At 38.1% G+C, this 14,804-nt stretch overlaps 1 protein-coding gene across 5 annotated transcripts in view; it reads left to right on the plus strand.

Annotated features, from left to right (window-relative positions):
* Nucleotides 1-14,804, plus strand: part of CNKSR2 (connector enhancer of kinase suppressor of Ras 2) — a 205,389-nt gene that overhangs the window by 44,232 nt on the left and 146,353 nt on the right. For all 5 annotated transcript variants that reach the window (XM_066176932.1, XM_066176933.1, XM_066176934.1 and 2 more), the window contains exon 3: nucleotides 4,214-4,416. In XM_066176932.1, the coding sequence (XP_066033029.1) occupies nucleotides 4,214-4,416 (203 nt within the window). The remainder of the gene's footprint in view (nucleotides 1-4,213; nucleotides 4,417-14,804) is intronic.

The following is a 14,804-nucleotide window of genomic DNA, read 5'->3' on the forward strand; positions in this document are numbered from 1 at the left end:
ATTTTTTTTAATTGAGGGAAGAAGGGAACACAATTACTCAACATTGATCAAGCTAGTTAAAGAAAATTTTGCTTTACTTCCACGTTTGGTTTGTCTACTTTTTTCCTATCCTTGGGGTGCTGGTGCAAGGATAGGCTGGCAGAGGGACCAGGCTGGCTCTTCTCACAAAAATACCAGGCAAAACTCATCAGTGGTGTTAGAGCTCCTGCTCATCAGCATGTGAAGTAAAGAGCTACAATTCCTCACTCAGTCATGTGAAGCCACAGAAAAATAATTAGCAGGTAAGATATCTATTAATAGCTCCCACTACCTTGAGTTCCAACACCTGCTGACAAGCTATTACTCCGTGTAGTTCAGCTTCATCAAGTTCTTGTTTTATGCTTACCAGAAGAGACTCCATTAGAGCTGTTTCTGTTGGGACAGAGTATCTCTGAAGACTCTCTGTGGCCTCCCATTGAGGAAGTGGAAGCCTAGACTTGTGTCACTTCTTGTAATCTCTACAGGCATGCAGAGCTTGCTTTGTGGTTCTTTCAGTGACTGAATATATTTTGGCTAATAAAAGTGCAGCTCGGGTAGTGCTGGCTAAATGCAGACTAGGGGAAAACAAAGAACTGTCTCCTTTGCCTGCAATTATCTTCTTACAGTGCTTGAAAATAAGCGCAGTGCATTTCTATGAAAACCCTATTGCTAATAGTACATTATTGAATATAAAGTATGATTAAACTTGGCAGTTTTTACTTAAGCAAGCTTTTTCCCAGTATTAGAACATGCAGCTTTGGTCGCTTTTAATATGGGCCAGAAATATTAGTGATAAACAAAGTGAGGATTTTGTTAGCTTGGCTGCTGCTTTAGGATCCTTCTGGTTAAAGGCTTCAATTAACACAGCTGCCCCAAAATACATTTTGCCTGAAATTTATCTCTGTATTTTCCATCTCTGGCTTTATCTGTATGATATTACAGATAAATAAATAAATAAATAAATAAAGAAAGAAAGAAAGAAAGAAAGAAAGAAAGAAAGAAAGAAAGAAAATTAATAAATCAAAAGGCTTATCTTGATTTAAAGGTGTGACTTTACCAAAGTCAGTGCTATTCTCTTGTAAGACTGAATTTGCATGTGGTTTAGGCTCGGTGTTTTATGCTAAAGAACACACACACACACACATTTGATGAGTATATGTGAAAATAGGCTTTGAATCTGCTAATGCTCCCTCTTCCCTCCCTGGTGAAAAAAGGCATCTGAAAAAGAATATGGCTGTAGGTGGCCATCACTTAGATATTAAGAGGAAGCCACTAAGGTTTTGTAGCTGATTTTCTAAAGGAGCGTATACATAAATGCAGCCTATTTTCCTGTTGTAGAAAAAAAAAAATTTGAGTGCTGTTTTGCTTGGTCTGCAGTGTTCAATGTTGCAGATTTTCTCTTCTTCTGGTGCTTCACTTTCTGGTGGTACTGGAGGTCTGTGCACTGCCTGCCAGGGCTCCCACTGGGGTGGGCATGGAACGCCTGCACAGGCTGGGAACCAGCACCTGCCTGTCTGAGCAGATGAGGTACAGACAAGGTGATGAAGAGGAGATGGCAAAAGAGGGGGAGTTGAAATAATCTGGGGTTGTTGAGAACCATTGGGATCCAGCCTCAGCCTCAGCATGGTTTCCCGCGGCTGTGGGCCATGGCTGGGGTGACAAGAAGGTGCCTGGGCTCGTATGGCACCTTCCCCACACACCCCCTGCCTCACCCACTTTAGTTTTATATTTGGATAATCACACTTGGCTCTTTAGTAACAGCCTGCTGAATTAAGAAGTTCAGCGTTTCAGTGTATCAGAAAGAAGGCAGCCCTGCGAGAAGGCCTGTGGCTGGCCTGCAGCCTCTGGTTGTACCCTCCACGTTTGGAGACGTGAGTGCCGTGTTGTTGTGGCTTGCTTGTGGTGGGCTTTGCTTTGGCTGGTCTTTAAGACATTTTTGGTGATTTGTCATTCATCCAGAATACCTTTCATTTGTTTCTTCCCCCATTAATTTTGCCAAAATGAGTTAGATGCGCAAGAAGCAGAATGAAGTAAGAACAAACCTGTTATCTTTTTCCGGCTTACTCCTACTCACTGCTCAATCCCCATCGTGCTCCCTCAGCCAGATCAAGCACTGAAAGCTGCATAAAAAAACAGATATATTTTTTATCTGATGTTTATCTCTTTACTTTGGACTGATTTAATAAGTTATTAGTTATGAGCCATTTAGCTGCATAATAAAGTACATTTTACTTTTCAATCCCAATTAACTGTTTTCATCTTGTAATTTTTTATTTATAACCTAATGCTATCTGTTTTATAATTGCTTTTGAATATTTACATGGTGGAAAAGTCACTGTCCAAACATAAAGTTTGTCTAGTTGGGACTGAATGCGGTGGCAGAGGACAACATCGTGTAGCTGAGAAACATGCCTGCAAAGCCTTCCTTGCCCAAGATAGGAATGTTCACACAAGTTCCAGTAATGGTTTATAAAGTGCAACCGTAGTATATAGTCAGTGCCTGCTTAAGCTTTGAGTTCCAAAGTGCGTTCTCTGCTGTGGAAGGATGGTTGCTGTCTGACTCCCTGACAAAGTGTGTTCAGTTTACAGGCACACACATCTGGCTGGGAAATGGCAGATGAGCCGTGTGCTGTAGTCTCTCCGTCATGAACCCCCATTGGTATGGGAGTGGATGTTGTGGGAGGGCTGGGGGCTCACTGGGAATGGCTTCAGTATAACGTTCCTGTGTAGCAAAAGAGGATTAAGTTCATTTAGTAAATGGTTTGGATTGAGAGCATGACAACTGCTGTAAATAATCACTACCTGGCCACCCTCCCCCCCAGTTCCTATAGAAAAAAGACTAAGGTAAATAAGCTTCAGCAGTCTTAGAATAGCATTGTGAGCATATCCCTTCTCCCATCTCTCCTTGTGGGCAGATCAGCATGGGAAGCAAACCAGGGGCATGGGAGGAGAGCTGGGGAGGTCACAGAGTGTCATTAGGAAGTAGATTTTTCTGTGTGCATCTGAGGGGCTTTGTGCATTCTACTTTGTTATTTGTGGTAGGATGTGGTCCATGTTCTTTAATGAGGGGCCCATTCCATTGTCGACTGAATAAGCTGTCAGCACCCCATGCTATCACCCTGTGATGTGGCAACCTTCAAAATTCCATAATTCTCTTAGAGGAGTATTAAACTCAAGTTTGTGTGATTGCTTATTCCTTTGCAAAGGCTAATAAGTCCTTTTTGTAATAACTCTTATCACTCTTTGTGTGTGTGAGGAAAACAAATCTTTTATAGAAATGACAAATCGCTAATGGTACTATATTATATTTTAATTAAACATTAAATCAGGGCATTCTTGAGTGCTGTTTTGGTAACATTTGTACTTTTGAAGGATTTTCAGCTACTGTTTGTTAATATTGTTTAATACTGTTTGTTAGTATTTCTGCATAGTTATTTCTGTCTCTACTGCACAGCTAAGGAACATAATTTAAGAGGTTGACTCTTAAATGGCAATGACGCTTAGAACTTGATTTTAAATGAGCACAATAGCAGGGCAGCACTGTGTTCTCTGGTCTGTGTTGTGGTGGTCCTTTACTGCTAAAAAGAATAGAAGTATGCTAATTAACTTTCTTAGATCTCTGAACCCAACAAAACCAATTTAGTGTCACACCATGTCCATACTTCTGCTGGTTGCAAACCCTGGTGCCAGGTATATCTCAGGAATTATCGTGACTATGGACATGGGGTACTGATCCCTAATCATCAGGTCTATGGAAAGAACCCTCTGATCCAGGCTGGGTTGTATGGGGCTCTGAGCAACCTGCTCTAGTGAAAGGTGTCTGTGGCAGGGGTGTTAGAACAAGATGATCTTGAAGGTCCCTTCCAACCCACACCATTCTTTGATCTACTGACAGTGATGCACTGCTTTGAAAAACAGTTTTTCAGGCTAGATTTTCTCTTTGAGATGTTTTTCTCAGTACACTTAGAAAAAGCTAAAGGATCACTCATAATTTTGCACTTCTTTTGTTCTCTTTTTATGCACTTCAGAAACAGAACATTCTATACATTTAAAAACTACCGAGTGGGTGTATTTCTGCCTTAATTATTAGGAATGGTTAAGTTTTGAAGTAGAAGATCAATCTTGCTGTTCTTGGTTCTTCCTGTTCATCTGTAAAACTAACTTTATTTTCTTTTTTTTTTTTTTTTCAATACAGAACTATGGTTTGGAAACAGAAAATCTAAAAACCCTTTCTCATAAACTGAATGCGTCTGCCAAAAACCTGCAGAACTTCATTACAGGGAGGAGGAGGAGTGGTCACTATGATGGAAGGACCAGTCGTAAATTACCAAATGATTTTCTGACATCAGTAGTGGATCTGATTGGAGCAGCTAAAAGTCTTCTGGCTTGGTTGGACAGGTAAAATCTCCCAAATGTCTCACAGGTAACCAGATCACACACATGAACAAGCTCCAGCTTCTTTACAAAATGAAACATGGACACTGAATGGAAGCAGAATTCATTCATGTGTTCTGAGGGGATGTTTGTACCAATTCTTTTTTTTTAATGTCAGCATGCAATTCAGATTAGCTTTTCATTACAATACCTCCAAATGCACTGTGACCCTACACATATATGCAGTAAAGCAACAGGATGACATCATGAGGTAATATGTATTTTTTAACTAATATAAAGCAGCAATTTAACCTGCATAAATCATATTCATTGCTTTGATTCTATCAAATTCACAAAACTGATCATACTTTTCATTACATGGGTGTCAATATATAATTCCAGAGTGTGTGTGTGTACAAACATGTATGTTGTGTTTTAGGGTTTTTAAAGAGCAGTGAAATACCTCTGATTTTCTGGAGGTACTGTTCTATACTTCTGTTTCTGTTACCTAGGAAGTATATGTGGGACCTGGGCTAAAGTGCTTCCCTTTGCTACATTTGTAGTGACTTTTTCCAATTATAACAAGAGTAATATACAGGTATTTAAGATGATCATCGAAATTCCTAAAGTGGTTGAAATTAGTCTATCTGTATATCTTTATATAATGCATCACAGTGAATTTTCATCAGAGAAAACAAAAGGCTTATCTTGATTTAAAGGTGTGTCTTATTTTGTTTCCAACAGCTGAAGTTTTGTTCACAGTATGATCTTCATGTAGCTTTCCAAATCCAACAGAATTATTTGGTTTTACTGCAGTGTGTTTTGTCTTTCATTTTTGTGAGGAAAACTGGTTTCTCTCCCATAAATGATTTCCATATGAACGGTTTAGGTGAGGCCTGAATCTTTTCCACTTCTTAAGCCGGACTAAAAACTCTTTGTTTTGTTCAGGAGATTGCAGCTACCATTGCTTCTTGTTTTCTACTCCCTCTCTAGCCTTTCCCCAAGTCTGAAACCCAGAGGACCTAAAATTGGCTCCTAAATTTTTCTTTAGTTATTTTACGTTAGGTGTGTAGAGAATTAGTGCAATCTCATGGAAATAATTTAGTATTGAGACTTGAAAAATTGGTAGTATATTTTTAGCTCTGTCTCTAACCTGTTAGTACTTGGAATACCTGTAGGCTTCACTTTTTCTCCCTGCAAAATCGTTATTGGCAGAGAGCAACATATCATACTGTGCTTTAAAAAAGAAAGAAGAGTAGAAAAACATATTCTTTTCCGTAGACAGGTCAGGTTTTGTCACTTACTTCTATTTAGAAATAATCTTGTTTGGTTTCTCATTGGAACTGTGGTCATGATTTAAGATGGTTCGTTACTAAGTTATAGTTCTTTTTTGGGTTTTGGTTGTTTGTTTCATGAGTTTTAGAGTTCTTTTTTTAGTAGTCTGTTATTCGAAAGTAAATTTCTTATATATATATATATATATATATATATATATATATATACACATAAATTTAACACACTGAAGAATTTTTTTTTTTTTGCAACTTAATATGAATTTAATAATTGAAGTTCAGAAAGAAGATTGTTATTAATGCTAGAAAACATCTGCATCTCAGGACTGGTGTGTCATTGTAGTGCTGTGCAGTGCATGTACTTTTGCATTTAGCTGAAATGAAGTGACTGCTGATCAGACCCAGGAATTCCAAGAAGTTAAAAATGAGGGCAATTATGGTGCTATCACGCTTTCAGGAAGGCTGTCTTGAGTGTCCAAAGAAGGATTCTGATTTCTAGGAAAGTCCTTTTGAAGATCTAAACACTTGGTTCTAAGAAATGTTATCTAAAACATTTTAAGGCTTTCCTGATTTATGAGCATCTGGGTATTTTGGAAAGTTCTTCCTTATTTGTGAAGACCCCAAATGAGGATGAAGGTAGGCCAATAACTTCATTTTTCTTAGGAAGTGGGAACATCTGGAGATCAATATGATTCTGCTTCTTGTATAAGAAAGTATTAGGGCCACTAGGGGGAGATAGAAAGATTAAAAAAATTGATTAGTAAAAGCAAGGAAAATGGATTTAATTTTATTCTGCACTCCTGTTACTATCAAATCTGGACCTCAAATCTTAGTTTGTTGTTTGTTTTCTAGTACCAGTTCCATCTCTTGGTTGTGAGAGTGGAGAGTAAACCATTAGGATGAATGAAGTGGCTGTTAGGGTTGTCCACCCCATTGTAACAGCCCTGCTAGGCTGTCCCTATGCAGTGGTTTTTGAGGTCGTGTCTGGGAAAAGCAGCTAGCACCAGCTCCAGCTTGCATAGGCATGCAGTGATGTGGGTTTTGTACATAGGGAATGGTGATGACTCCATGCAGGTTGTGCTTCACTTGTTGCTGTAGTGAGTGCTCTGTTTATGATGTTTCTGTGGGACACTTAAGATCTTAAAGGACTTTGTTAGGCCTAGCACAATTATCCAAAGGAGTGTGAGAGTTGTGATTTGCTGAGTAACTTCCACTGTAGTCTTCCAGTGCTACTGTCCAGGGCAGATCCAAGGACACTCTTTATTCCAGGTCTTTGCCTGGAGCAGTCCTACTTCCAGATGTATGTCAGAAATTGAGTTTTACTGAAAATTAGGGTAGCTTTTATTGCTAGGCTTTAAAGGTCTTTTGGTTTAGTTTCATTTATTTAAAGTGCTGGAAAACTTAATAGAGAATTCTATTTTCAAAAGAAGTCTAATGATTTTGAGGAGCATGAAATAACTGCCCAACAACATGTTGTAAGGGAACTGCCATCACAGTGATACATTTGAGTCTAATTTTAATTTCCTGTTAACTTTCTCAGAGCACAAAATATATCTTCTTTCAGGAGACTTCATAGCTTTTAAACCTTCTGTTTTATACTTTCTCCCTAATCTTAAAACTGTTCCTTAAAGCAAATTTCCTGACAAGATCTGTAACTTCTTGAAAAACCCTGTGTCTTTTGTGAAAGGATGATGCGTTTCTACTTGACGCTTAATGCAGTTTAGACAGATGGAAACCCACACTTCAGGCTGTAGCAACAAACTACTTACCTGATGTGCAAAGCAATTTGGCATTGAAATATTTCCTGTGATATGTCTCAGGAATTACAGTCAATCAGATCTTCTACATTTCCAGATAAATCACTGGCGTTCTGTTCTGTCTTTACTGCTGTAATTCATGAAAGTTGTGTTCTTTGGAATAGTGATATACGTCACCTTTCTTTATTGTCCTTCTTCTCTGATGTGTCAGATTCCTGGAAATTCTTCTTCCTTTTATAGTGCTGATTCATTCCATCCTGGTGAGGAATATTTAAAAATGTGTAATTAAATTAGGATTGCTTTTATAAATTCACTACTTTGAATTTGCACTGTGAATGTGTTGCAATTTTGTGGCATAGAGCTGTTTCCAACCTCATAAGAATACATTTTTCTGTGCACTAGTATGTCCAGTAGTATCTGCACATTTAATTGGAATTGAAATCCATGGCTTCCGTGATCTAAAAGCAACATGAATACCTCAAGGATTTTGAGAGCCAAAGCTACTTTTTTCCATCTTTAACAAAATTATGTTAGGATTTTACCATGTTACTTGTATCTTCAATGGCACCAGTGAAAGTTTTCCAGTTGTTGTCTAGAGGCAAGCATAAACTGGAAAGCAATGATATCATAGGGATCGCAGAAAATTTTTCTGAGCCCCAAGTTTAGAGCATTTGCCAGTGCTTGTAAATAGCTTTCTGGTTAGGACACAGCCAGGTCTTTTACTGTACTCCAAGCTCATTCCTTTCCTACTAATTTGCTGATTCCTGTTGGTTGCAGTACTGAAATTGTGGTGAGTCCTGAAGGAAGGGTGCTCAGATTCAGCCAAGACATTTTCTCCCAGGTCTTAGCAGACCACCTGAAAGGTAGACAGAAGGTTGTATCTTCTTTGGAAGTTGGCACAGATTTGAGGGTTGAGTTTGTCTCCTAATGAGTCAGAAGCTGCTGCAGAGTGAAGACAGCCTTGAGAGCAAAAGAATTTGGACCTCATTGTTCCTCTTCAAGTCCCACTGTGTGTCATATGTTTTTCTTTGTGGGACAGCTGAATTTAACAGGTACAGCTCATTACTGTTGTCTTGACCAGGAAGAACTGTATTGCTCTTTGTGGACGAGGAAGGATCCTTAGCAAACCTGAACTGAGGTGACATTTGATGGCAGCTTCATGAGCTCTGTCTCTTTTCGTTTCTCTCCTTGCTCTGCCAGCACAAACTTCTGGTGATGTTATCTTCCATGTTGTTCCTGGTTTGATATGTTCTCTTCATTCACCTCCACCACACTTCCATTGTTTTTGCCAACCAACACCCCTGGAAATCTGTATTTCCTGCAGATTGCACTAAGCAAGAGAAGATGTCTTAGTTGTACTTCTGGGCTTCTTCCTGTCTAGTCTAGTGTTTGGGCCATGTTAGCTGAAGCAAGGACTCGTTATACCATATATCTTTTGCAGCATCAATAGAATACTTTGGATCTTAACAATAGGACTAAGATCTGTGTAAACTATAAACACAGACTTAGAGAGTAGGAGTGAGGAAGGATTGGTTGTTTTTAGGGCTTTACTTGAGTCCTCATTAAAGAGACACTAAGATAATGTGGGAGTTCTTTTTTCTCTTAATTTAAGAAAATACAGTCAACTTCCCATGAGATAACTACTACAACATTTTGCGTCTGCTGTTGTGTCACAGATTTTAATGGTCGTGAATTAGGATTTGTCAAGCACCACTGGATTTTTTAGTGTACTGTTTGACTCAGCCATCTGTGTGGGCAGAGATTCAATATGTCTTTCACAGCAACTCTTCCGTAGCTCTTGTTTTTCACACTAGCACTTTCCCCTTTTTGGAAATAAAAACCTTAAACTGCTGCTGCAGATTACACTGCAGTCTAAGTAGGAGGAACAAAGAGATTTTGTGGAGATAGATTTCTGTATTCAAGACTTTCAGTACTGTGCTCAGAGGAAAGCTAGCAGGCTGACAAATGTGCATCAGTCTGATTAACTTACCTCTGCTGCCTGGACATATGGTACATGAACAAAATGAAAAAAGAAGGTGAACAAAAAACCTAACTGTAAATAGAAATTTTGGTCATATAAAATGTATGGTAAAATTGCTGACAGAAATAAAAAATGTAAAATTACACAGTAAAAGGCCTTTTCGGCAAGTCTAGGTCTGCTTTTAGGGTCATTCACAGAGTAGTGGGTTGTAATCTTATAACTTCTAAACCTCAGGTGGGCAAATTATTTTGGTACAAGCATAAATTGCTACAATTCTGCAAAGCAGTTGTATCTGTGCATAAATCCTATTAAATAAGGGTAAAATCTGCGCCTGAAGTTAAGGACATTTGAATGCTTTAGTGGCTGACAGCAGAACAGGATCTCCAGGCCTTATACCGTGGACTTTTTTGGTGATGCTTTGATGTGTCAGAGAAGTGCAACCTGCAGTGATATAAATGCTCTTGGTTTATGACTGAACAATTCTAGGTATTCAGATTTAGTGCACCCTTTAAGTCTGCATTGTATGAAAGCATTGTAGTAGGAGAACACTGTTCCCCATTCCAAAATGGATGTCCTTCTTTTCACCATGGTGACATACTCAATGCTTACATTTCCATCCATTGTAGGTAGAATGTGTTCAGCTGGATTTCTTTGCCTCACTGTTTTTGGTGAATGAGCCCTTTTGATGTTTATGGTGTGACTTGTAGTTTTAACTAAAGAGGTGCATTGTTTGTGAGCTCATAACTTCTTACTTACAAAGAAAGTGTTACTGGTTTAGAGTCTCCTTTATAAGAGATTTCATACAGTTCTGTTAGCTGTGCTTGGTTATTACTTGTCCTGACAGGGTAAATCTGCTTTACGCACAAGATGGTGGGAGTAAACAAATGAAAACCCAAGCAAAAAGAAACAAAGGACTTCAGCTATTCTTTACTCACCGCACTAATACTACACTATGTCAACTTTTAGTCTTAAACCTTTGAATCTTGTTTCCTTTATGCATTTCCTTTTTTGCTGGTTTGAATGGTATACCAAACCTGTCAATAAGTGCTGCCTCAGAATGCTGTGGTAGTTAACTGTATTGTGCTCCTGGAACAGATATAAAAGTTTAATAGAGAACTCATTTAAAGAATTCCTTTATCCAGTGTGATTTTTACTGCGTTCTTCCCTGATTCTACATAAAGCCATTCCATTAGAAATACAAATGAAGTGTTTGTTTCATGAAAGCCTAAAACTATGAATCTGGGGTTAGGCAAAGTGTATATACAACAGTATTGTGCATTCAGAATTTTATTTGACCTTAATATGTTGTTGCTTTTGAAGACTTGAGTTAGATTACTGACCTGGTTGCATCTCTCTTTGAAAGATTTGGAACTATTGTATTTAATCAAAAGGCTGTGAGGATGTTTTCATTTGCCAGGATGCTAAAATAAGCATGATGTTGGTTTTAAACCACTCACAGTGTCTGCTGTTATAAAATATCTCAGTACTACAACTAGTGGTGAAATAATGTTAATTTTTGGTTTGGGTTACGCTTTTACTAACAGCAGTCTGTATTTGTCCAAATAGCAACTTTTTAAAGTGAAATTGTTATTTCTATGTATTATTTTCCTTTAATGTTATATGAAGAAGACAGATGAGGAAGCTAAAGCATGAGGACAAAAAGGTTGATAATGTAGAAATACGGAGGGTATTCGTCTCCTTCAAAAGTTTTAATTGTTTTTGAAGGATTTTTCTTAATGTGCAATCAGTAGTTGTGACTATTAATAGCTGTTGAATTGTATTATTTCTTAATTCTGTGATGGAATTAGCTGTGCTGTGTTAATGTGGCTGGTTTTTCTACCAGTCCTTCAGGGTGGTTTCATTAATGAATGTTTGATTATATAATTTTTTTCATTCTGAAAGATTCTGATGCTGCTAAAAATGCTAATTAGGTCTCAATTCATTAAAGTGTACACGCATGTGTGTTGCAGCCTACATTACACGTGTATAAACAAATTCACATTTCAGAGGTGTTAGATTATTTATGTCAAACACTGGTTTAAAAAAGTGTGAGAAGAACCAGTAGCTTTTTCATTCCTTGTCTTAGGAAAACCTTACATCCTATAGATCAGGGCATTGAAGTTGATTGACTTTAGTGTTAAAAAAAAAATAAGTAAGCACCGATGTTTTTTCCCTGTGGATGAGGTGTTTTGAAGCTCTTCATCTTGTCCTGGTGTCTCCTAAGGCAAAAGTTCACAATGTGGGTTTGCACAGTGGAAAAATCTACAGGTTCCCACTTTTCCAGCTGTATTCGTGATCACAAAATGTCTATGGACTTAATTATCCTCGAAACCTATTACCCACTTTCCCTAATTTGTGGAAGTGGTTTGAAAATAACTAATGGCTTCAAATGTTGGAAAGGAGAAGAATGGAGAAAATGTGAGACTAAAGGCAAAAACACCCTGCATGCATTTGCAAAAGCATTCATGTGATTGTGTACATTTATTTTTGTGAAGATATCAGGTGTAGAAGGATTAGACAAATAATGAAAAGGAGAAACCAGAAGAGGTTTGGAAGAGGAAATGAGTGGAAAGGTCATGTGGTCAGGTAGGTGTGTTGTGGAGCTACAAAGGTGTTTTCATGTGGGTGTTGCAAAGAAAATCAGTTTTGAAGGAAGAACAAACAAATTACAAGAGAAGCAGTAAAAAATGTTTCACAAAGAGGGAAATGTGTATTGAAAATATCTTGGAAACGACTCTGAAAGGTGAGACAGTTAGACACTGAGATCAGTATTACAGCAGGAAGTGCGGCAACATGTGGCCCCAAGTCCAAGGCAGTTCTTTAGTTCTTGTTTAACTTTAAAAGCACCAAATTGGACTGTACATGTGTTGAGAATAGCAATTTTTTTCTCAGGGAATTTTCTTCACTGGAGCTGCTGAAGGTGCATGTCTTGAGGAGGAAAGTGTTTTAGCAGCCAACTGAAGTTATAGTATATGTAGGCTTTATTTGCATTTATACAAATTGATTCATCTATTCACAGTCAATAATATTGTGCTGTATTAAAATTACAAACAATGGGTATATTACCAATGAAGAGATTTTTTTGTTGGATTTGTATTTGTCTCGTGCAATCCAGACAGTGATCCTACAGTGAAGTTTCTGTTGGTATTTTGATTGAAACTGCTGGCATGTTGTTACACTGTTTGCTGGACTTTGCCTACTGCAGTTGAGGCTTGGGATGGAATACCAAAATACCTTTCCTTTGGAGGCAAATGTTTAGAGAGGCCCTTAGCTTTTATCCAGCTACTTATGTGATAGTGGCTGTGTAGTTGTGCATGCAGATTGCCTCCAGGGATGTGGTCTGAACTGGGAAGGGGGAAGAAAGGGAATTGCAGTTTCACTGGTCCAGTTTGCAGCAATACCCCAGAGAGGCATCTGCAGAAATTGATGCAAGGCAGTTGGTTTAAAAGCTACAGAGACCTGCAGAGGAGGCAATTGGAAGATCCCTTAGATTTTCTGCAGGAGAGGAGTTTATATAAAACATGGACCTGTCTCCTTATCTTTCTAAGTTGTGAAGCACTTCGCCGAATCTTACAACTTAGTTGTTGATTTGTAGTATTCTTCTCCCTTCTGCTGACCCCCTTGCTGCCTGCTTGACATGCCATTGCCAGTAAGCCTTCATTGTGATAACTAAAATGTAACTAAAATGAGTAATGTCTTAATCTCTTTTCCTGTTCTTTAAAGTCAACAAAGTTTATTTGGGGCGTTTCTAATGATCATCACTAAGAGTAATGATGGTAAAAAATACCATTATTTTCCTCATGAACCGTGAAACCAAACTAAATTACAAAACTATGAGGGAAGATGATGTGGTATTAGAAGCCAAAGCCTACTGTGTGATTTTGTTTAGAGAAATGCTGGAGGCTGTGAAATGTCAAATAGATTCCAGTTGTGTAATTTCAGAATCAAATTGTATTAACACCCATGCTTAAAGTAAAATAATACCATTTACTGGTTTGATTCCATTCATCTTCAATAAAAGTAAGTTCCTAGATGAACATTACCTTTTTAAATCAAGGTTTCAGGTAGATTTCAGAACCTCCACAGTTACAATTACGGAAGGAAAAGTCAGGGTTTTTGTATATCTTGATGAATGTACTTCCTTAAACACAATTATCACAGAATCACAGAATACCCTGAGTTAGAAGGGACCCATCACGATCGTTGAGTCTAACTCCTGGCCTTGCACAGGATACCACAAGAATGACACCATGTGCCTGAAAGCATTGTCCAAATACTTCTTGAACTCAGTTATGATTCATAACCAAGAAGTTCCGTTACCTTTTATCCTTTAATATGTTCATATATATCTCCTAAACTTCAGAAATAATCTCTGGGTGTGCCTGTGAGTTGGCCTGCTCTAGTGTGTACCTACTGTACAGTTGTCATATGCTGCAGACAACTTGGACTCTGGATTGTGAGTGTATGCCTGTGTCAAATAATTTTCATAAAGCACCTTTTGGAACTTACCTTAGTTTCCAGTGTCTGTACTTTCATTTTGAAAGAATGTACTGGTTTTCTCTCTAGAAAATAAAGGGAAAAAAGCGTATGTCATGGTGTGATGTATTATATAAAATTAAAGCTGCTAGACTTAATTATGCACCTCAGAGTTAGTTCTGTCTTATGAACCATCAGGGCTGGATTGTGAGCCCTGGAGAAGAAAGAGAGCTTGAGATGGAACCATCAGAGATAGGGGAGTTCACATGTGGTTATTAATGGACAATTCTAAATCTGCCTGCACTAAAATTTCAGTAATTTTGTGTTTAGAATTACTGTAATTTAGAAACCTGTTAGTACCAGTAGAACCAGAGTATTTACAGCTATCACTTGGACTTGCTTATAGCAAAGTTCTTTGTACTAGAAGTGTCTTTAGGCTTAAGTAAAGAAGGCATAATACCAAGCGGTGCTGTAAAACTCTTCAAGGTATATGCATCTGTGTGTGAAGTGATGAAAGAAGCCAGTTGGGGAAAGGATTAGTCACACATCCTAATTTAAAGACAACCACACTATCACCTTGTGAGGTTTTCATCTTCTTTTCTTCTGTTAGGGCCGGGATTAAACCACAGGAGATGTAGTTTTCTCGTGTTCAGACTCAGTTGTTTATTAATTCTTATCTATAGCACGATGTCACGAGTTGTGAGTTCTAGCAAACAAGGTAGAAAATGGCTCTGTCTCTAACTCTTTCCAAGGTCTTTTAATCATAATTTTTCCAATAACAAGATGACACATATTTTATTTTTACTTTTAACCCAGTAACTAGCCACCCATGGTCTGCAATGCAGACCTTTTCACCCAATTAGAAAACACCACCCAAACCCATGAAGAAGAAGGTGAAAGAACTTA

The sequence above is a fragment of the Chamaea fasciata genome, unplaced genomic scaffold (genome assembly GCF_029207755.1).
Source record: "Chamaea fasciata isolate MVZ Bird 193981 ecotype frontalis unplaced genomic scaffold, bChaFas1.0.hap1 SCAF_2, whole genome shotgun sequence".
NCBI classification, from domain to species: domain Eukaryota; kingdom Metazoa; phylum Chordata; class Aves; order Passeriformes; family Sylviidae; genus Chamaea; species Chamaea fasciata.